This window comes from Pipistrellus hanaki (genome assembly GCF_964339955.1).
Source record: "Pipistrellus hanaki genome assembly, chromosome: 2".
NCBI lineage: Eukaryota > Metazoa > Chordata > Mammalia > Chiroptera > Vespertilionidae > Pipistrellus > Pipistrellus hanaki.
This window is the reverse complement of record NC_140504.1, coordinates 64,954,311-64,978,603: the sequence shown is the minus strand read 5'-3', so window position 1 is coordinate 64,978,603 and position 24,293 is coordinate 64,954,311. Positions and strand designations below refer to the sequence as shown.

General features: G+C 39.2%; 1 protein-coding gene across 2 annotated transcripts; it reads left to right on the top strand.

Moving 5' to 3' along the window:
- Window positions 1–4,603: 4,603 nt before the first annotated feature.
- Window positions 4,604–24,140, top strand: LOC311617599 (uncharacterized protein C3orf85). 2 transcript variants are annotated; one of them, XM_084874077.1, is made up of 4 exons: window positions 4,604–4,675; window positions 4,764–4,821; window positions 21,275–21,408; window positions 23,748–24,122. In XM_084874077.1, exons 2-4 carry the CDS (start codon window positions 4,773–4,775, stop codon window positions 23,835–23,837), a joined length of 273 nt encoding a protein of 90 aa, XP_084730203.1. In that variant the 5' UTR covers window positions 4,604–4,675; window positions 4,764–4,772; the 3' UTR covers window positions 23,838–24,122. The 2 variants fall into 2 exon arrangements, with proteins under 2 accessions (XP_084730203.1, XP_084730204.1); XM_084874078.1 differs by having other exon boundaries at window positions 4,613–4,675; window positions 4,769–4,821; window positions 23,748–24,140.
- Window positions 24,141–24,293: the final 153 nt, after the last annotated feature.

Here is a 24,293-nt window from a genome sequence, read left to right as displayed (position 1 = left end):
TGTTTGACCTGATAATGATGGCACATTACACTCTGGTTTATAAGTTATAACTAATCTATTTGCAGTCAAGTCAGTTTAAAACTGATTCCTTTGCCAGGTGTTATAGTAAAAAAAAAAAAAAAAAAAAAAAAAAATTTCCACATAGCAACTCTTAAAGAATCTCAAATAACTTCATAAAATAGGTGCTATGACCAGTTTGTTTTCAATAGGTTGAAGGTAGTGGAAAGCTCGGTACAACATTTATAAAGGTTAGTGTCCTCTCCTCCAACATGTTGGTTGACCTTTCCCCTTTTGCTGATGCTGATGATGTCATTCGATTATGCCAGGTTGCACCATGCCCTCTAGCACTTCTTATCAGAATTTTATAAATGAGTCTTTCATTTTCCAAACTACATAAAGACTATGTAGTTTATTGGGTTTGATTGCATTGGTGGCATGACTCAGCAGAAACTAATTTTAGTTTGCTTTTTCATAGAAAGTTTTTTCTTCTTAAAAATGTTTTAATATTTTATCTAATTTCACATACTTTCTTTCTAACATGTGTACTTCATTAGTATGGAAGAGACTATGGGAGCTTACCAAGGGCTATCAGATCATATTAAACTTTAATTTCTAATTTTAAAGCATCAACATTGCAAACAGTCTCCCTTGATGGGCTTTATTAATCCATGCCACTTGATCTTTTTTCAAAGATAGATATTCCGATTTTATTTCAAAGAGCATTTCTCTGTCTTTATCATTAAGATTGCCAATTTTCATGGATCCAACTTTTTAAATTTAGATCATAAGAAGAAACAAACTCTGGGAAACACTATTTAAAGCCCAAACCTTAACATAAAAACAAAACTGTTATATTTGCCTTTTGTGCCAATAGGATGAAACTGAATACTATGTAGGAAAATACTGATGCAATTGAATGCAGTACAATTTCATCTGAATTGGTTGATTTAATTAAGTTCAATCATGTTTATTGAAGGCTATTGTATGACAGGCACTGTGCTAGGCACTGAAGGCATACAGAGAGCAGTAAGATGCAGCACTAGCCTTCGGAAAGTGTGTAATCTGCTCGGAACACTGAAATGTACACAGAAGGCCATTATCCCGGGAGACAGGGCTGTGTACTAAATGTATGCAGATGGAAGAAAGAGCAGGCAAATCTGGTTCAGGGGATCAGAGAAGATTTCCTTCTCCAGGAAAGACAACATTTTCTAGCCCATGAAGGATCTTGTATTAAATTTATATCTCTCTTGTGAAACTGAATTGCCCAAGCTACATTCACCTGTGGGCCAAATTGGGGTCACATTCACCTAATTTGTTTCCTTTTACTGGTTTGTGCTCTAAGCACAAGCAGCCCAATCTACTTACACTACAGTTTCACCCTGTACTTGAACACCTTCACCACTGAATTGACATGAGGAATCTATACTAATAAAAGGGTAATATGCAAATTGATCAGGACACCCTGACAATAATGACCAAACAGCAGGCTGTGTGGGGCGACCAGGCCGGCAGAGGGAGTTAGTGAGGGACAACCAAATGACTGAACTGCAGGATGTCTGACTGCTGATTTAGGCCCAATTCCTAGGCCTGCTTGATCACCCCTAACTGCCCCCTGATGGCCTGGTCACCCCCAACTGCTCCCTCTGCTTGCCTGGCCACTCCTAACTCCCCTTCCCCACACACACACACCAGCCTGGTTGCTCTCACTGCCTCCCCTGCTGGCCTGGTCGCCCCATGCAGCCTGCTGTTTGGTCCTTTGGTCCCCCCTCAGTGCCCTCCCTGCCAATCTGGGTGCCTCATGCAGCCTGCTGCTCAGTCATTTGGTTGTCCCTCATTAACCTCCCTGCTGGCCTGGTCACCCCAGGCAGCCTTGTTTGTTGTCCATTTGGTTGTTTCGATTGCAACAGTTGCTTAGGTTTTTATATATATAGATTAGCGGTCCAGTGCACCAATTTTGGGCTGGGCCTGTTGGGAAAAGGAGATGGCTAGATGTTGACTGGCCAGTCCATTCCAATCACCAATCAGGGCCTGGCCACCTGTGGAGAGGGGCTGCAGGCGATTGGCAGGTAGGCCCTCCTCCCAATTAGGATTGGGGGACTAATTGGGGGTGGGGCCAGACATGGGGAGGAGCTGTAGATGGTGGGCTGGCCAATCCCACCCCCAAATGGGTGGGGGTGCTGATTAGGGCCAGTGGCCTGGGAGAGGGGCCATGGGTGATTGGCCAGTGGCCCTGCTCCTGATTGGGGTGGAGGGTGCGATCTGGAGTGGGGCCAGATGGGGGAGGGGCTGCAGGAGGTTGGCCAATGGGACATCCCCTATTGGGGTGGGAGAGTTCGGTAGTGGGCAGTACTTATTAAAGGATACTTTTGAGAACAGTAACTGGGAAGAATGGGAAAAGAGCAAGTTTGAGCAGAGGAATAAGTAAAGCTGCAATGATGGCCAGGGATCAGCCTCAGCTAACCTCATAGAGAGTTCTTGAGTCAATGGGGAAAAATGAAGACATATGTACCTGATCAGGTGGTTCGCTGGCCATAGTGTGAGTCATAGCAACCGGCTGTTACAGTTGTTATGATGTTATGGTTGCTGGTGATATATACATAATTCATGGAAGAACTATTATTATTTTATACTTGTACTGCAAATCTCATAAAAAAGAATTGACTAATGACTCATTTTGTGAGAGAAGTAAAGTAAAAAGAGACAGTTTGCAATCTTGCTCCCATCCCTCCTCCAGACAAATCCCATTTTAGATCCATAAGTTGAGGAATGATGGAAGAAAGAGAAGGAAGAAAGATGAATTTCTCTTTTGGCTCTGTACACTTCAAGTAACAAGGTATTTTGCATATGTTTTTTCTTGAGACTTTGCTAGTCTATTATGCAACTGCATATTTATACCTCTCCACTGAATAAAAACAAGGGCAATGGCTGTTGCACCAACAAAATCTCATAGATAGACATATGGGATTAGCTGCCAAAATTTTGCTGTACTTATTTCCAGGTATCTGTCTTCCAGAACATTCATCAGTAATTAGAGCATAACACCCAGCTAGGGAAATATGGGTTTCTAAACACTCTCTATAATTAAAAAATAGACAACAAGAAAGTTGTCCTCTATAACCTATACCTCTCTATACCTACTTTTTACAGAGTGCATAATCTTGATGAGACTGCCTGACATACTGATGCATAGTTTGCTGTTTAGAATAAATTCATTTGGTTAACTGTCAATCTTGCCACTGAAAAGGGTAATTATTTGTAAAAACAAAATGAGAAAAGTTCTGATTTTATTCATTATGTTCTCTTGTTGGAAACAGATGTTACCATGCAGTTAAAAATCCCTTTGCTTTTAATTAAACTTTATATTTTCGAGATATCGAGAGTTCCATGCACACTTGTAAGAAATAATACAGAGAGATCCTGTGTGTTCTTCCCTCACTTTCTCCCAGGGTAACATTTTGCAAACTTGAGTGGAGTATAATATTACAACAACCAGTATATTGATATTGATATACTCATGAGATAATCTAATCCTATTCAGATTTTCCAAGTCTTACATCTAGTGTGTGTGTGTGTGTGTGTGTGTGTGTGTGTGTGTGTGTGTGAGAGAGAGAGAGAGAGAGAGAGAGAGAGAGAGAGAGAGAGAGAGGTGTAGTGTATTTATTTCTATGAAATTTTATCATGCTTATGTTCTTATAGCCACCACAGTCAAGATACAGAATTGTTCCATCTCCACAAGGGTCCCTCATATTGCCCTTTTATAACCAAAACCACCTCCCTAACCTCTATCTTTAATTCATAACAAATACCAAAATGTTCTTTATTTTTATAATTTTGTCATATCAAGAAGGCTATATATATGGACACATACAGGTAAGTAATTTTTAAAAATATATATATTTTATTGATTTTTTACAGGGAGCGGGATAGAGAGCTAGAAACATCGATGAGAGAGAATCATCAACCAGCTGCCTCCTGCATAACCCTACTGGGGATATGCTTGCAACCAATGTACATGCCCTTGACCGGAATCGAACCTGGGACCCTTCAGTCTGTAGGCTGACGCTCTATACACTGAGCCAAACTGGTTTCGGCATTAGTAATTTTGAAATGTGTCCAATTTATTATGTCTATTAGTAATTTTTATTGAATTTCTGCTGAAGAGTAATTCAATAGTACAGGTGTACCTCCATCTACTTAACAGTCAGCTGTTGCAAGACTTCTGGGATGTTTCCAGTTTTTGTGAATTATTAATAAAGTTGCTGTTTCCAGTTTGTATAATTCTAATGAAGCTGCTGTGAACAGTCTTACATAGGTTTTTTGTATGAATATAGGTTTTCATTTCCCTGAGATAGACGCCCAATAGTGCAATCTCTGGGTTGTATGGCAATTGCATGCTCAGGTCTATAAGAAACTGCCAAACTGTTTTCCAAAGTGACTGCACCATTTTATATTCCCACCAACAAATGAGTTTTCTACCTTTTTTTTATTTTTACATCATATTAGTCTGTGCAAGTGATAAAATTAGTAAACAAATACATGACCCATGAAAAAAACAGCTCGTAAAGTGTCAATTCACAAAAGTCCAAAGGGTAAAAAGGCAGGTGCTAGATAAAACAAAGCTACCTCGAGCAACGGCCTCTCTCTGCCTTGCCTCAGCTCCTAACACTTATTACAGGTAAGCTCCATATTCATAGAAAGTTCCAATGTGCCCTAAAGCTTTTCTTTGGTGTAAATTAAAATAAACAAATCTTTATTTTTTCCAAAACAGGATCATGGCCTCTAAAATGCTTCAAGTGGCTCTGTGTTCAACTTTGCTTATAGGTAAGAACTATTTGTTTCTATTTATGTCTTACAACTACTAGGTCAATAGATAAACCCTTTTGACTTTTTTAAAGACATGAATAAACAGGCTTTATTCATAGACCAATTCTAAAGCATTGAGGAAAGCAAACTATGTGTTTTTGAACACACTATTGTTAATTGTGTGTGTGTTTGTGTGTGTGTGTGTGTTTTGTGTGTGTGTGTGTGAGAGAGAGAGATCATTATATTCCTAATTATGTGTTAACATAGTAACATGTTACTGTTGCTAAGAAATCTATTTAACGGCTGCCACCAAAAAAGTGCTCTGGTGTCCTTGAGCAAAGAAGAAATTTAAATGCCTTTTAGAAACTGTAATACTTACATAGTACTATTATGTTGGGACCTCCAGGTACTTTGAGAGTATGAATTCACTAACCTTTAGGGCAAGCAGTAGCTCAGAGAGATGCTGTTTTAAAGGCAGATCAAGGAAGGCACTGGAGGCCAGATAATTTGCTGCCAAATTGGCCCAGTAATTCAGTGGCTTATATCTGAATTTAACTGAGAGATCTTTTGTTTTTCTTGTAACCAAAACTGAAGATACTCACAAAGGTATAAGTTATTCTCACAATTAAATATATGAAATTTATAAATACTCTGAGGTATATGCTTATATTAGAATAAATTTCTACTTTTATAATATGCCTCTGAGAATCATGTAAAAATTATGTACTCTGCTTGAGGTACACACACACACACACACACACACACACACACAAATAGATATATATCTATATCTAAGTCATTTTTTGTATTTCATTTGTTTTTTGCATTATATTTTAATTTTATTTTTCAATTAAAGTCTACACTGAATGTTATTTCATTTTAATTTCATGTGTACAGCATAATGGTTAGCCAATCATATACTTTTTAAGTAACCTCCTGATATTTCAAGTACCTACCTGGCATCATACATAGGTATTACAATATTACTGTCTATGATTCTTATGCTGTACTTTACATCTCCATGACTATTTTATAACTAACAATTTGTACTTCTTTTCTTTTAAAGCAAAGTGGGATTTGTTGAAGATATACTACAAACAAGGAGTAGGCCAGTCCAGAGAGAAAGTGGCCTCAAACTCCTGGGTTATACAGTTTAAAAAAGGGATTTTTCTGGGTGGAGACTTTCATTTGCATTCAGGGATGATTGATAGAAAAGGGTTACATAACTATATTTCTTCTGCATATGTCCTTACCCACCATAATGCATACAGAAAAAAACTCCAATTTATACTTCTTAATATCTTAATTTTTTCACCCAGTCCTCCAACCCCTCTCCCTTGTGGCAACCATCAGTCTGTTCTCAGTACCTAAGCATTTTTGTTTCTATTTTATTTGTTTATGTTGCCCTTTAGATTTCACATATAAGTGAAATCATATGGTATTTATCTTTTTCTGTCTGGCTTATTTCACTTGGCATAATTTCACTGTAGGTCCATTCATGCTGTTGCAAGTGGTAGATTTCATTCTTTTTTATGGCTAAATAATATTCTACTTTATATCTGTTCCACCACTTTTTTATCCATTTGTCTATTAATGGGCTCTTGGGTCGCTTCCATACCTTGGCTACTGTAAATAACACTGCAAGTAACAGAAGGGTGCATATATATTTTTTGAACCAGTTGGGTTTCTTCAAATATATACCCCAAAGTGAAATTGCTGAGTCATAAGGCAGTTCCATTTTTAACTTTCTGGAGAATCTTTACACTGTTTGCCACAGTGGCTGTACCAGTCTGTATTCTCACCAACTGTGCACTATATCTAGACTATTAATCTAGGTATATATGAGAATACATAATTAGCCTTTTATTCCTAAGCTTGTGAATAATTTTGTTAACGTAAGAAACATTCAAACCTGTAAATAATTTTTGTGAGTTCATTTGAGCTAAACTGTCGACAATTGCTGGGAAACAGAATCTCAATGTATTGGCATAATGGTCTGAAAAATGGTGGTTTTCACCCATTTTTACAAATTACCATCAAAGGAGGAGCCATAGGAGGAGACATAGGTGGGTTACATGAAATCCACTGGTGATAGATTAGGGAGGTGGGAGAAAGCAAAACCAAGCATATGTCTGAGATTGGATAAAAGTAAAATGATAGATACATGCTTCTTTTAGATAGATGGGCAGAGGATAACTAACAGTCAACAATTAACACAATAACAATGAGGGAATTTGTGGCCTGTGCCCTGGTGTATTGGTTGTGCCCTGAAAGTTTCAGAAAAGGGGAAATTACAAGTTACCCTGACATTCCAAAGGTATGTTATCATTGATGCAAAAAGACAACAGTCTTGGTTAAGATCAAAGTTTATCTTTCTCAGGGAAGATACCTGCCTAGCAAATGACTGCCCACCATAACTGCTTTTAGTTAAAGTTTTAATTTCAGACTGTCCTTTGTGGTTACTTTAGGTCTTTGAGTTTGCAAGACTGCCATGCAGGCTTCCCTGAGCTAGTCAGGTTAGCATGTGGCCCCTTTTCGTCCACAATTTTAGTAAAGAGGTCTTTTTAATCCTCACCTGAGGATATGTTTTTATTAATTTGAGAGAGAAAGGAAAAAAGAGGAAGAGAAGAGAGAGAGAGAGAGAGACATGAATTGGTTGCCTCCTGTACATGTCCCACTTACTGCACTCTGACCTACATTGAACCCAGGCAGGGCTTCATAAAGAGTTTTAATCATCAATATTGCACTTTGTATTTGAGACATGTTTAATTAAATTATTTATAATTTTTTAATTGATTATGGTCTCACATAATTGTCCTTATTCCCCTATTCCCATCCCAAACCCCTCCCTAGATATGTCCCCCCCCCCATTGTCCATGGCCACTGGCTAGGCCCATATGTAAGCACACAAGTCCTTTGGTTGATCTCTTCCCCTTACCCCCATCCTCCCTTATTTTCCCTCTGAAGTTTGAGAGTCTGATCGCTGGTTGTATTTCTCAGGGTCTGTCTATGTTGTTCATTATTTCCTCTAGATGTGTGAAATCATGTGATCCAAGAAATGCCCTTGTAAGAACCTAAACTGCAACAAGCCATAATGGTTATGCTGAGAGGCAAATGAATCAGTCTGTAGTGAGTTCCTTTCTGGGCCAACAGTTCTTTTGAGTCCCAATTTCAATGCCAGATAGTTCCTTATGTGTACATGCCAGCCATGATATTTCAGATCTGGTTGGTGAACAAATGGTGGTAATGCAGGTCCACCCGTCTGTGGTTTGTAAATTTTTAACCACATTAATATAAAGCAATTATCATCACACCAAGTTACAGTCTATATCTCCGGATGAGAAAAGTGAGTTTGGCTCAGTTTGAATGAGTGAGGAGCACACTGCAAACTGAAGCCATGGGCTAGTTATAATCCATCAGTAAAACGCTTTGCCTTGACTGCTGATCCATGCAATTGACTTTAAAGTGGGTGACAGTGGATAACTGCAAGGCTAAAAGCACTGCATCTGGTCCACATTCCCCTGTGAACACTACAGGGTCAAAAATATCTGGCAAAGGCAAAATGGTTCTGTAAAAGTGATTTTTGTGCACTTAGAAGTTGGAATTAACTTTAACCCCAGCTGAGATACAAATATGTCTACCTATAAAGAAACTGCTTTGACTCACTTCACTTAATAGTGAATAAATGAATGAATGACTGAGTTTATGTCATTGAAGATACAAGCTGAGATCAGAAATTAAGGACAGAGGACTGTTGACACTGCAGGTGCCTTTCAGATCTCAGGAAAGAAGCTTTTATTGCTTGCAGGAAGAGACTGAAGTCTTAGAATCCAGTTCATTTGTTAAACTAGTAACTAATTTAACCAACATTTTCTAAATGGTACACCTCTGAAGTAGGAAAATATTAGCTTGAATCAACTTTCTTTACTACTCCTCCCTCCCTTTTTTATATAAGAATGTAGCCTATTCATCTATTCCTCCCTGGAGCCCTTCTGCTTATCATAAGAAAACAACAATTTAAAAATTTTGTTTGTTTCTGTTATTTAAAAAAAGTTTTCTCTGTTACAGATTAGTTGTCTAACAAATTACTTTTATCTGGAACTTAATTTAAAGTAAATAGGGAAAAGATCTAATTATCTATTTTCCTAATGGGACTGCTGAAGCTAAAAATGATAGTCTTATTCAAGTAATTACACTTCTGGGCAAAGTCCCCAAATTATTTTATTGATTTTCTCAAAATAGTAACTTACACATTGGAGATGATTTCCTAGTCAGAGAATTAGAAGTCAAGTGTCATAATTTGATTACAAAACAAAGCAACTCTTTCTTTAGCATTTAGGTCAAAATTGTTCTCTCCTATAATAAATCAACAAATATTGCTACTTTAAGCCTTTATTATGTGTCAGAGGTAGTCCATATGTTACCTTAATTCAACTCTCAGAATCACTCTGCAAATAGATGTTATGATTCTCGTTACACAAAAATAAAACTGAGACTTAGACAAGATAAATGACCAAACTACACAGTTATTCAATAGGATGGTAATTCACATACAAATTCTACATCCAGGTCTTTTGAGAACAAAACTCTTCTTTTTACAAACTGTCCCCTCTGGCACTACAGTGCTAGATATGGGCTATGCAGAGATAGGAGAGGCAGCAGAGCACACAGCAAGATCTCCTCCTGAAAAAGAAATAGAGCCAGTATTATAGCCATTGGTTCCACAAGTAAAGGTCCGGAGTTAGGGAGCTGGGTGACTTTATCTGAGGAAATAGCCAGACCAGGATATAACCGAAGATTGTTCTATGACAGTTCCTAGTTGTACTGAAGGGAAAAAGAAGTCCTGAACTCAGCATATCCCACCTCAGTGGGATGAAATAAAATCAAATAGCCCCATATCTCAGAAAGAGGAAATATAGAAAATACACATATTTGGAAAGTGTTTACTGAATATGTAAACCAGTTCTTGGGGTTGACTCATATATGAAACAATTGAGGGGATGGGGAGGGAGAGGAGTTATATCCTTAATGTTGGCCTGTAATCAGGACTATCTATAAAGTACAAGTATGATTTCTGGTTTAAGACAGAGGAAAACCAAAAGTGCCTTCAGCCTGTTTCTCTAGCATAGTTTAAACTCCTGTTTTTAAGCCCACAGTTAGTAACCAATTTATCATGAAGTTTGTTTGGTTTGGTTTCTTTTAACAAGAGCTGTTAAACTTACACTTTCTTCTCCACGACCCTGTCAGCACCTCCAACCTCCTCCTTTTTGTTTTATCTTCATGAAAGGAATGGCCCTTTTCCCTCAGGCCTGCAGCCCTCCAATTTCTTGGAAAGTTTATATTCCTTGATACACTCTTGATTTCTTTTATAAGATTTTTATTTTTTTTTAAATCTTAATTTTACCTACTCACTTTGGCTTAAGGTTGATCTTGCTTTGAAAAAAGTGGATAGTAAGAATAAACTGATAAATAACTTGGTTGGACAAAAAAAAAAAAAGAAAAAGAAAAAGTCATTGCCTATGACTAGATTCATTGAGCACGCTGAATGTTGTAAAAACAAAACAAAACAAAACAAAACAAAAACAAACAAAAAAAAAAAAACAACTCTTTTCCTTCCCACGTGGAATCTTTTGCCATGATGTTAGAGTTGGGAATCCGATCAACACACATAGGCAGTGACCCAGAAAGCCTCATATGGGATCATGCAAAATGCTGTTATTCATGAGTTACAAATTTCTCTGTCTATGTGACTAAAGACCAATAAAATGTCTGCTGGTTCCAAAATATATCCCAGGGAAGTATGTGGCCAGGAGAGTGAGCGTGAATGTGGCTGTATACTGAGAGCAGGTCAAAACAGATGGAAGTTGAACTCAAGCCATACAAGTTTCTGTTTACATTTCAAAGTACTCAACACATCAGCAATTGTGACGTCAATAAAGTTGAAGTCTCTGAGTTAAAAGTTCAGTTACAAAACATTTTAATAACAGATGGCTTACTATGCGGCTGACGATTTGAAAGCTGGTCCCACAGTCCAGTGCCTCATTTTTTCCCCCCCAGTGCATGTCCATCAAACCTCCTTGCTTCTCTCATCTTACTGCTACTTTGTGTCCTGTTCTTCTCATGACTTCTTATACTTTGCAACCTCCCTTCTTTTTTCTCTTCTTTCTTTGATTTCTTTTCTTGATTTCTCTCTTCTTCTTTTTTTTTCTTTTTCAATCTTTTTATCTCACAACCCATATTTTGTTGCTCTACTTTTCTCTCTCACTAATTTTTATCTGAATTTCAGCAAAATATAATAATCCATTCTATTAAAATATAACTATTTTATCTTCCACCATGAAGTTTTGGTCAGTGACCAAAGTGTAGAATGGAAAGAAAAAAAATAGCTATTTTATTATTTGTGAATAAAATTTACTTAACACAAAGAATAAAATATTTAAGTCTAAAAATTATGAACCTAAACATTAGTATTTTAATCTTTCACAAAATTAAAAAAAAAAATTCCCTACATTTATATAGGTCTTGGAGAATGTTTGTATATCCTTTTCTCCAGATCTTCTCTAGTGCTTAATTCCTAGTGGCCATTTATACTTTCAGTACTTAATTTATGTGCACATATAATTGCCTAGATACTTATATTATCTATTTTTAAAGACATCAATATTTAAGGGCATGGGCTGAGACCATATCCAATAAAAATCATGAATAGTAAATGTTATTCTCTCATTGTAAGTACATAACAGGCCTGATGACTAGACCCACAACTGGGCAAATTTCATACCCAATTGTAGGTTGCAGAACCAAAACATAAAGTGTGCCCTCTGAGGGCAGCTCACTCTCCCAAGAAAAACGGAAGAGTGGGCTGGACATGCCAACTTATGCCTCTTGCACTTGCCAATTAAATGAAGCACTTCCCCTCCTGAGGGGCAGAGCACATAAAGGGAAAAAGAGAGGCCTGGGATTAGTCCAAATTGAAGAAAACAGGAATCTGCCACCAATCTCTGCCCTTTCATTGTGTATCTTAAGTTTCACATTAATTCACATTGACCTTTTTAGTGTATGGGTTCCTACCACAAGTATTATTTTCATGGTTACATGCTTAGTATACTGACTAGTCAGTCATTTCTCCACTATCCAATTTAAAGTGTCTTTTTCGACAAACCCAGGAGAATCCAAGATGGCTGCTCGGGTGGCAACTAGCCGCAGCAGCACACAACAATTTCAATAAAATACAACTAAAATATAAAATGGACATTACCCAGAACTACAGGAAAGTCGACTGACTGGAAATCCTACAACAAAAAGCAAGGAGAAAACCAGAAGGAAGCGCGGAGGAGCTGTAAAAGCCCAAGGTACGGAGACACGCGGCGCGCGGAGAGGAGGGAGCCGGAGAGGAGGGAGGCCGAGTGCCTGGCTGGCGTTCCCAAGCGGAAAGGAGATAAAAGCTCCGATTGTGCTGGGCCCAGCTCCAACTGCTCTGAACCCCAATTCTAGGCCAGACCCCAGGGACCCAGGCTCACCCATAGGGAGCTGGGCTGTAAGATGGAACCCCAGGGAACTGCGAGAAGAGGTCCCGGAGGCGCGCACAGTGCGCGCAGAGAAGGGAGGCTGGCTGTGCCGCGGGATTGCCCTGACGGGAAGGAGACAGGGGCTCCAGACTGCTCTGAACGCCACCTCCAATTCCACTTCCAACTGAACTGAACCCCAATACCAGACTCATTGGGGGAGAGCATAGACAGTTTGGCAGCAGGCGAAAATCGAGGGCACCTTTCTCTCAGAGGTGCTTGCAACAAGTACTGAAGGACCCTGAGTCTCAGGAGTCACATAGAGCGGGGCTGACAGAAGCCAAGGCTGTAGGCTCCATCCTGAAACCCCGCCCCATCAGGAAAGCTGCCTGCGAAAATGCCTAAACCAAATAGATCACAAACGAAAGAAATGGAGGACAAAAAGCAACTGGATATAGAGTTCAAAACCACACTTATAAGGTTTTTCAAGAGTCTCCTAGAAAAGGCCGATAAAATAAATGAGACCTATGAGGATATGAAAAGGGACCAACAAGAAATGATAAGGGATCAACAAGAAATAAAGAATACATTGTCCGAAATAATAAATATTATACAGAGTCCTAAAAACAGAATAGAAGATCGCAAGAATCAAGTCAAAGATTTGTAACATAAAGAGCCAGAAGACACTACTCTGCAGAAGCTAGAAGGCAAGAGAATCCAGAAAGTTGAAGATGATGTAAGAAACCTCTGGGACAACTTCAAACGATCCAACATCAGAATTATGGGGGTCCCAGAAGATGAAAGAGAGCAAGATATTGAAAACATACTGAAAGAAATAGTGACAGAAAACTTCCCCCACCTGGTGAAAGAATTGGACTTACAAGTCCAGGAAGCACACAGAACTCCAAATAAAAGGAATCCAGAGAGGACCACACCAAGACAAATCATAATTAAGATTCCAAGAGCAAAAGACAAAGAGAGAATATTAAAAGCAGCAAGAGCAGGTGGTTACCTATAAAGGAACACCTATACGATTGTCAGCTGATTTCTCAACAGAAACCATGCATGCCAGACGGGAATGGCAAGAAATATTCAAGGTGATGAATAGTAAGAACCTACAGCTAAAGATAATCTATCCAGCAAAGCTATCACTCAGATTCGAAGGTCAGATAAAGACCTTCACTAATAAAAAAAAAGCTAAAGGAGTTCATCACCACCAAACCAGAATTATATGAATTGCTGAAGGGGGTTCTTTCAGAAGAGAAAGTAAATAAAGATAAAAATTATGAACAACAAATACGTAACTATCAACAAGTGAATTTAAAAACCAAGGAAACTAAAAAAAAAAAATCTGAGGAACACTATTAACTGTTGAATATAATAGAATCAGAGGTATGGAAGGGGAGTGAACTGATGATTCTTGGGGAAAAGGGGAGAGGGAGATGTGGGAAGAGACTGAAAATAAATTGTGCACCTATGGATGAGGACAATGGGGGGTGGGGAAAGGGGAGAGGATGGGGTGGGAAAGGGGGGGGAAAGGAACACTTGTAATAATATGAACAATAAAAATTTAATTAAAAAAATACATAGAATACTGGAGATAACCCTTATAACTGAGGCTGAAAAGTGGACACTGCATAGAGACAGACATTTGCTACTGAGGGGGCTTTGCCAGGGGTGAAAACAGTTGACACCCACTCCATTGGAAAATATCTTGCCCCGCATTGCAGAGTTTCTGAGGCCCATTAAGAGATTGAGGATAGGAGAAACCAAGATGGCGACATAGCTAAACATCTAAACTGCTGCCTCACACAACAATTTCAAAATTACAACTAAAACGGGGCTGTGAGGCGGAATCCCCGGCGAGCAGCGAAAAGCAGGGCCCCCGGAGTCGCGCGCACATTGCACGCAGAGGACTGAATGTTGACTCTGATGCTGGATTACCCTAGCCAGAAGAAACAAAGCCTCCAGCGGCGCTGAGCCTCAGTCCGGACTGCTCTGAACCCCAGTCCTGGACCAGACCCTGGGGACCCAGGCTCGAGCAGGGGGAGACGGGGCTGTGAGGTGGAGTCCTGGGAGAGTGGTGAAAGGCCGAGCCCCCAGAGTCGCGCGCACTGTGCGCAGAGAACAGTCTGTTGGCTCTGATCCTAGACTCCCCTAGCTGGAAGGAGGAAAAAAAAGCTCCAGACTGGAGGAATGCGACAGGGAGCCGGGCGACGGGGCCCCCAGTGGGGGAGGTGTCCCTGAGCCTTCGACCTCTGAGCGCGGGCAATGGAGCCAAGGCTGTGGGCTGCTTCCTGGGCGGCGCCGACCCCGGCAACAGGCTGGAGCAGTGCGGGAGCCCGCGGAGAACAAAGGGGTGCCACAGGCCAACCTGCTGAGCTCCCAGGACAAGGAGGAAGAAACCAAAGTTCTCAATGTGAAGAAATCAAGTGAGAGCAAAAGATAGTAAAATTACTTAAGAAAGAATACAAAGAAGATCTTGAAAAATCAAAGACTAAGTCAGAACGCAACTCACCAGCCAACATTGCAACATATATGCGTTTAAAAACAAAAACAAAAAAAGGACAGAATGTTGGAACAGCGGCGGCCAGGCCTAGAGTGCCCAGGCACAAGGCAGTGGCAACCGGGCCCGGAGCAGCAACGGCCAGGCCCCAGAGCAGCAGCAGCCAGAACCAGAGCAACAACAGCCAGCACTGGAGCAACCAGACCTGGGGCAGTGGCAGCCAGGCCTGAGGTGGAGGCAGCCTAGCCCAGGGTGGCCAGTCCAGGAACACCCAGACCCGGAGTGGCTGGGCCCAGAGAAGCCGGACCCAGAGCAGCCGGGTTGGGAGCAGCCAGGCCCAGAACAGCAGTAGCCAAGCCTGGAGCATCCAGGCTGGGAGTGGCCAGACTCGGAGCGGCCGGGCCCAGGGCAGCCGGGCCCAGAGCAGCCGGGTCGGGTGCGGCCAGGCCCGAAGCAGCGGTTGCCAGGCTGGGAGCGGCCAGGCCGGGAGCAGCAGCAGCCAAGTCCAGAGCAACTAGGTCGGGAGCGGCAGTGACCAGACCCGGAGCAGCTGGTTGTGGAGCGAACCAGAGCAACAGAGGCCAAGCCCGGAGCAGCCAGGCCCCTGCCCCACGGCTGCCTCTCAGACATGGCTGGAAACTTTTGTGGGAACTTGAGGGTCTGCTGAATCAAGTGATGAAGGCTTAGATCTGGATGTGTTGAGTTAGTATAGGGCTGGGGTGTTGATCTGTGAGTGCCTTGGGTGGGGCCTGGATGAGGCTGGTTGACCTATTTGGAAATGTCTTTTGTGTGAAATGTATCATTGGGCATGTGGAGGTATTATTGATATGAGAAAATGCTAAGTAACTGATTTACTATCTGAAAAGGGATTTACTATCGGAGAAAGGGAGGGAGGAAGAGACTGAACATAAACTGCACCTATGGATGAGGACAATGGGGGATGGGGAGGGGGCGGAGGGTGGGGTGGGAACCTGGTGGAGCGGGGAAGAAATGAGGAACCTTTGTAATAATATGAACAATAAAGATTGATTTAAAACAAAACAAAACAAAAAAACAAAAAAAATAAATAAAGTGTCTTTTTCAATCTTTCCCAGTGATGGCAATATAGGGAGTCTTTCCACTTCTAATATAGCTTCCGTTACTCCCATACTGCTCATCAGCCTGTGATGGGCACTCATCTTTGTGCATAATGTGAAAACATTTTTGTTTTGCTTTAATTATTGGGCAGGTCTATTTTTATTTCTTTTTCACTTATTTCTGTCTGTTTCAGTGTTGAATTCCTCAGCATGTAAATTCCTTGACAGTAGTAAGAGCTGTGCCCACTTAGCATATTCTCTATGCTCTGATGACATAATACCACACAGAGAAAGACATTTTCAGTTCAGGGCTTATTTGGTATGAATACATCCTGGTTAAAAATATTAGAACTGGAAGAGACTTTAGAGATGATACGATGCAGCCTCATCTTACAGAACAGATAATGGAGGTACAGGAATAAAAAGTGACTTGGTGACTAGTCACTGCCAGGGCCAGGATAAGACTTTGCATCTCTGATTTTTCTTGGCTTGTGTGAAGAGAGATGTGAACTCCTTCTGCCTGTTTCTACTGCATAGAACTTTCTGCAGAGGATATTCTAGAATGATTTCAATAGTAGAACTAAGCTTGACAGTTCTTAGTAAGACTATGATACAGGATGAAAGAAAGGAGGGTGTGTAGGAATTTGGATAGAGAAAATATATTTTTATAGCTTATGATTATAAAGTTTTAAAAAGGTATTAACCTGACTCACATTGCCTACATTAAAAAAAAAAAAACACCCATTTAATAGCCAACCAGGTAATAAAACTCAGGGTTCAGTTTTCAAACCCCAGCAGTATTATATAGGCTTGCAAACACAAAACTCTGATTTTGTTCTCACTAACTTTCAAGGATGATCAGGCAGATTGAAAAAGGGAGGAGAGATTTCTCAAGCAGAGAGGATAATAGCATGCCCTTGTGTATAACTTACATTTTATTTTCAGTCTTGCCATTGACTTACTATGTGACCTTGAGTGAGTCATTTTATCTCCATGTGGCAATTTTCTCATTTGTAAAGTGGAATAATAAATACTACTTTCTGTCTCTCTCCTGGGTGATGTTATTATCACCATCAGTTAATATTTATGGATGCTTGTTGGTTGCATAATGCTGAGGTAAGCACTTTGTTCTGGGAGGTGGAGAGGGGTGCCGGAGGAGATTATATGAGTAAAACATTTTCCATGAGAAAAAAAAAAAGATTTACAAAAGACAGAATTATTAGAGCTTAAAATAGCTTGGGCTTATATTTTAAAGCATACTTCTCAGCCAAGATTGATGTAATAGCAATGTTTTTCTTAGCAATTGTATGATGCACTAGGATAATGATGCAGAATACTGGTTTTACTTTTGCATGATTCTAAATAAAACTATCTTAAGAATGATTATGATTTTTTTCATCTGTAAATTATATCCTAAGCATAATTTGTTTCAAAATATTTATTTGATATTGAGGGTATCAAAATTGCTTTACCTAGCCATTCCCTTTGTTTTAAAAAAACAACTTTTTAAAAACAGAGTTAGTGTACAAAAGTGTAGAACACTTTTGATTCAAATGTAATAAAGAGAAATCTGAAAGTCACCTATGGAAAGTCACACATTTCATCTGAAACCAAAAATGTAATACTGGTCAGTCCATACTAGTCAGCCTAAATGAATGGGAATTTCCAGTTCCCTCCCAGTCCATTTTGTCTTTCTATCCCTCTGTCACCTACTTACCTCTTGTCTGGATTATTCAAAGGGCCTCTGACCTTGTTTCTTTCACTCTAACTCTCTTCCTTTTACCAGCTACTCTCCATAACACTGACAGAGGAGTTGTCAAAAGTAAATCTATGAATGGATAAGCAAAATGTTGGCATATACGAAACAAAATAATTATCCTTAAGAAGGAATGAAAGGCTGACTGACATATGCCACACCATGGATAAAACTTGAAGATATTATACTTTGTGAAATAAGTCAGACACAGAAAGACAAATATTACAGGATTCCCTTTATCTAAGGTCCCTAGAATAAACCAATTCCTGGAGATACAAAGTAAAAAAGTATTTACCAGGGGCTGGGGTAGAGGACCATGGGAATTATTGTTGAAGAGTAGAGTTTCTATCTCAGATACTGAAAAAGTTCTAGAGATAGTGGTGACGGTTGCACAACATTGTGAGTGTACATGGTACCACTGAAGTGTATACTTAAAAATGCTTAAAATGGTATGTTTTATTTATGTATATTTTATCACAATCAATTTTTTTTAGTAAAACTGGTCCTGATCATTTCCTGGCACATAAATCATTATTTACAGACTAAAGCCCAAAGTCCTTGGTATGACAGTAATAATCTTTCAGAATCAAGCTCCAGATTATCTTTCCAACATTATCTTTAATACATCTATACCACAGTTACCTTCTATCACACTGACAAAGTGAGGGTCATTGAACCTGAAACTTATCTTGCTCCTCTGCTCTAAGCTCTTTATCTTCTTCAGCCTGGAATACATGCTCTTTGCTGTCATTCCTTCCTCCTAGCTGTGAAACCTTACATATTCTTCGATGCTCAACTCAAAACTAATTTCTTTATGCAGCCTCCATGCAATATTCAAATTATTCACTCTCCCTTTTGAAGGTCTAATCACAATATATCTTCCTGTAATTATTTATAATATGAATATGAATGCCTTAGAGGCAAGGGGTTTTTACTTGTTTTTGTTAGTTTGTTTGTTTATTTATCTTTCCATGCAGTGGTGATTATCAGAGAGGCTGTCATTTTCAATAGACACTCATTTGGAACCAGGGGTTACTGGATTGGCAAGTTAAACTACAAATAATAGGGCTAATAATTAGAACCCTGTTTAGTGCAGTGTTTTTCATCCAGTTGAAATAAGGGTGAGGCAAGTGGCAGTCTTATGGTACATTTGCATAACCCTGAGAGTGAGTTCTTGCTTATTATTTGATGCCTAGTGGCTTCACTTGCCTTATCCTAGTCTCAATTCTGTTGATTAGCAGTTTCCGTGATATAAGTAGGTGCTTATAATGCATTGCATTAGTTATCTATTATGGCTTTCCCCAAGCCTTAGCAGCTTAAAACAATCAACATTTATTATTTCACAGTGTCTGAAAGTCAGGAATTTGTGAGTGGCATAGGTTGATGATTCTGATTTAGGATCTCTCATGAGGTTGTAGTTAAAGATGCTAGTGGGAGCTGTCCTTATCTGAGGGCTTGACTGGAGCAAAAGCATCAGATTCCCAGTGCCTGGCTTACATGGTTGTTGGTAGAAGACTGACTTCCCTTAGGGCAAGGGATCCAAGAAGAGGGCAAGCCAGAAGCTATAAGCTTTTATTTCCTAGCCCCAGAAATCACACATTGTGATATCACATATTATGCACACACTGGTCAGCCTTACTAAGTGAGAGAGGTGACCATCCAGAATATGAATACCAGGAGGCAGTGATCTTTGGGGACAATCTTAGAGAATGGCTCCCATCACCATCTGGTTTGACTGTATTGAACTAAATTATCTAGCAGCAGGCCAGAATTATTTCTGACATCTGTTACTAAAATCTTCTGAGGTTGACTTTTGTCTTTTATTTTTAAATCATTGAATAATTAAAGTTGCTAACATTTTATAAATGAGGAATGTGTCTGAATCATTTTTCAATCCTGCATTAGTAGTAGTGTTTTGCATCTAGAGGCAGCCTGATTGATGTATAGTATCCAGAGAAGCTGTCATTTTCAATAGACACTCATTTGCAACCAGAGGTTACTGGATTGGCAAGTTAAAGTGGAAATAATAGGGCTAATAATCAGAACCCTGCTTAGAGCTCAAGGCCAAGCTTGGAAAAGCATGCGATCATAGAGAAAGTGTAAGTAACTGTTGTTTCTTTTTGTCTATAATGCATGAGACTTTTAATATTATTATTATTACTGGTATATGGCCCCAAGTATTCCTGGCTCACAATCATAATATAGTGCAGTAGCTCCGAAGGGAGTATTTCATCTCTGCCTCTCACTGGCTGTGTGGCCTCCAACATATTTTTTTAAGTTTTTTATGACTTAGTTTCTGTGTCTCCAAAATGAAATGATTGACAATGCTATTTCTTAGGTTTGTTGTGAGTATTAAATAAGGTAATTCAGGCAAAGAATTTAGCACCATGCTCAATAAGTGCTAGCTAATATTGTTAATATTTGTGTGTCTATACTTGTTTTCAGAGATTTGTCTTATAGATTGACAATGACTTTTGCTCTCATTATTCCAACGTTTAAAATGAAAGGTCTTGTCCCTTCTCCCATGAAGCTAATTTAATATTTTCTTCAAGGAATAAGTTAAGCAATTTCTTGACCATGAAAATGTCTGCTTGTGTCCCAGAACCCTAGTGCTCAGTAATATAAGCTTCTCCAAAACTTTCTTAGCCCAAATCTTATATTCTCTTGTTTTGTATCTTAAGCTTTTCCTTTTTCTTTTCTAAAGAGAAATATCGTACCTCAAAACTCACTTACCCCGATTCATACAGAGTATTTGTCAATAGATATCTGTTTAATAATGAATTTGTAGAGTGCCTAACATAACAAGCTCACAATTAGATTTGTAATAAATGCTTCTTTATCACAAGCAATAAACAGACTGTATTGTTACATATAGGTGAAGGTTGCGTGTTTTCCTTTTTATTTATTCAACTTACAACTATGAACCTTATTGTGTTTTCTTTAAGAATAAAAACACAATATAGACTGTTAAAATTTCAAGATCTTAAGGAAGTTTAGATTTTTAAAATAATCATCTTTTTTTTTTTTAAATCCTGAAGTGTGGAAATAGAAAACATAGGTCTGTTTGACTTAATGATGGCTTTATTGATATTAATAATTTTAAGTATGGTGCCAGATTTCTGAGCAATCTACTTTAAACTGAAAGATATGTTCTATTTTAAAAGGCTTGTTGACTGCCAGGGTTGAGCCAGGTAGTTTATATTTATTAATTTTTCCAATTCTAATGGCAATCCAATGTTATTTTGTTACTGTGTTATTGTTTTAACTATACCATTTTACATATAAGAAAACTAGAGCTCAGAGAAATCAAACAACTTGCCTAAAATAGTGATAGGGCTGGAATTTGATTCTGTGGGCTCCCATGCATGTCAGAAACTCTGAAAATCTCTATCCACACCACACAGCACCAGCTTTCATGCTGTGCCGTCTACAACTCACACAGAGTGGTGTCAGTACAATGGTGGCAAAGGACTTAGGAGCAGCCACCTCCCTCCAGGCAAAACTTTTCCAAGGTTTCCTTCTTAGGTGCCCATTTTTCCAGGACCACAGCTCTGTCTCTTTAAGAGGAAACATTGAGACGTAAACTGTTGCCCTAAAAGATGCTGTGCTCTTGTACTCTGAATCACAGGAGCATTGGGAGCGCCATTTCTGTTGGAAGATCCAGCAAACCAGTTCCTACATCTCAAAAGACACATATATTTGCAGAATTACTGGGACCCAGATCACAGTCCGAATACGTGGGAATACACACTGGCTGGTCAGGTATTTTCATTTAAATAGGCATCACATCAGCTGGCTTCAACACACCACCAACCTAGTCCTGATTTTTCCTCTCCATCTGCCATGAGCTATATCTGCCTTTTCCTCTCCATAAAGTGACTTTTGTCTGGTGAACTCCACCTTTCCTTCCTTCCTTCCTTCCTTCCTTCCTTCCTTCCTTCCTTCCTTCCTTCCTTCCTTCCTTCCTTCCTTCCTTCCTTTCTTTTTAAAAATATATTTTATTGATTTTTTACAGAGGAAGGGAGAGTTGGAGAGATAGAAATATCGATGAGAGAGAAACATCAATCGATCAGCTGCCTCCTACACACCCCCTACCGGGAATGTGACCGCAACCAAGGTACATGCCCTTGACCAGAATCAAACCTGGGACCTTTCAGTCCGCAGGCTGACACTCTATCCACTGAGCCAAACCGATTTTGGCTCCATATCTACTTTTAAAACTAAGATCAAATGTCTCCTTTCTGATGCCTCTCCCTGCTTTCCAGGGGGGCATTTGTGTGTGAATAGTTCACAAAATGTCACACTGAAATTATTTGTTTCATGCACCCAACCTTCCTACTTAGGTTACAAAGGTAAAGTGCAAATCTTCTACATCAAAATAATTATTCTCAGGAGCTACTAAAATGACTGTTATGCAGTCAAGTCTCAATAAATGATTTCATTCTGGTAGGTGGATGGATAGATTGCGGTCACATTTTAGTTCTCTCTCAGTTGTTCAGCAGCTAACTTCTCTCTGTTATAATTACCCATGCTTTTAATGTCATTTCATTTGCTTGTCTTTTTTACATTTTCCTATTCATTTGTACACTCATTCCAAGAGAAATAAAAAAGAAACTTGCATTCACCAGTTTTATTTCCTCTTTTTGATGGAAGAACACTTTGAAACTCCAGGCAAATGAAATTGCTAAATTATCTGAAGATTTCAATCACTCTCATGATTTCCTTCAGTCATGATTTCCCTCTCACAACTCAGCAATTTAGAAAATGAGGATGTATAGCAATTAATTCCTTCACTGATTTGTTCTTTCTTTCTTTCCACATGTATTAGATTTTCACTACCACCATGTATAAAACTTGAGCGTGGGCCTGCGGACTGAAAGGTCCCAGGTTTGATTCTGGTCAAGGGCATGTACCTTAGTTGCGGGCACATCCCCAGTAGGAGGTGTGCAGGAGGCAGCTGATCGATGTTTCTCTCCCATCGATGTTTCTCGCTCTCTATCCTTCTCTTTTCCTCTCTGTAAAAAATCAATAAAAAATATATTAAAAAATAAAAGTTGTATAAAATCATTATAGGCCTAGCCAGTTTGGCTCAGTGGATAGAGCACATGTGTCAAACACAAGGCCCGCGGGCCAAATCCAGCCCGCCAGGCCTTGCAATGTGGCCCGCACCGCGCTGTCATCACTGCACTCCGCTGTCAGTTTATGACATTGTCAGTTTATGACTGTTCAGTAAACCATTCGGCCCACGATTTAGGCTGAATTTAGATTTTGGCCCCTTCTCTGATTGAGTTCGACACCCCTAGGATAGAGCATTGGCCTGTGGACCAAAGGGTCCCAGGTTAGATTCCAGTCAAGAGCATGGTTGTGGGCTCCTCCCTGGCCCAGTTCAAGAGGCAATTAATCAATGTGTTTCTCTCACGTTGATGTTTCTCTCTGTCTTCCCCTCTCTCTTACACTCTCCCTAAAAATTAATGGAAAAATATCCTTAGATTAACAACAAAATTAATAGATAGATAGATAGATAGATAGATAGATAGATAGATGATAGATAAAATCATTGTAAAAGTTGAATTTCTGTGTTTTTCCTGAGGCTTGGGACCTCTCCTTACTTCAGATACCTGGGTTTTTACTGGTCTAGCAGGATCAGCTTGGTTCTGCTTAGCATTTGCTGATGGAAACCAGCAGCTTGAATAATGCATTTAATTTTATGCCTGTTTTACTCCTACATGCATAATCTAGAGGTATTAAAAGAAGACTTTATTTATTTGGCAAATTAAATAATTACATAGACTGGAAGGCTGTGTCTTCCTTATGGAATATTCAAATTTTCAAATATACTCCTGATTATAATTATACATCTGGGCTGTGATCAACTGACAGATCCTATAATGTACCATGTACCATGGCCCTGTGAATACTAAAAACATTTCATCAATGAAGTAAACAGATAACTAAAAGTATGAAAACCAAACCTTACTTGCAATTATTCTTCTATTGTATTTCTCTCAGTCTTTTGGAAAATATCTATATGATAATCAGAATAATTGATACCCGTGTTCTACATACTCAGAGATCATGACTTGAGTTTCCTTTTATTGCAGGCTCATGAAAAATGGACTTCTTTGAAGACAACAGCACAGTATTATCTGAATGTGAATCCCTTCACTTCTGACATATCTACTACCCAATAAATGTGCTTTGCCGGTTAAACCAGGATAACAAAAACGGTGGGAGTATCAAAACCACGGCTTTGGCGAACTGAAGGCAAATGCTTGTCACTTACTAGATTATTTATTATGTCTGTCTCACAGAGATGTTGAACAAAATAAATATGGAAATTTATGCAGTGACCTAGAATTCAAAGTTCTCTGTAAATGGTAGATAAAATGAGAACTAAAATTAAAAAGATTGTAGTACTATCATTTATCAGAAAGGTCTTTTATTGAAAAAGAAAAAAAAATAAAGCAGTATCATTAAAATTCTCTGTTCATAGCTATTGCTTTCTTTCTTTTTTTTATTTATTTATTTTTTTAAATCAATCTTTATTGTTCATATTATTACAAAGGTTCCTCATTTCTTACCCTCCCCACCAGGTTCCCACCCCACCCTCTGCCCCCTCCCCATCCCCCATTGTCCTCATCCATAGG

Excerpts from the sequence above, each read along its gene's own strand:
- LOC311617599 (XM_084874078.1), top strand. The coding sequence starts at position 4,773 with ATGGCCTCTAAAATGCTTCAAGTGGCTCTGTGTTCAACTTTGCTTATA. Across the intron at positions 4,822-21,274 it reads GTGTTCAACTTTGCTTATAG|GAGCATTGGGAGCGCCATTT; the intron begins GTAAGAACTATT and ends TCTGAATCACAG. Across the intron at positions 21,409-23,747 it reads AATACACACTGGCTGGTCAG|GCTCATGAAAAATGGACTTC; the intron begins GTATTTTCATTT and ends CTTTTATTGCAG.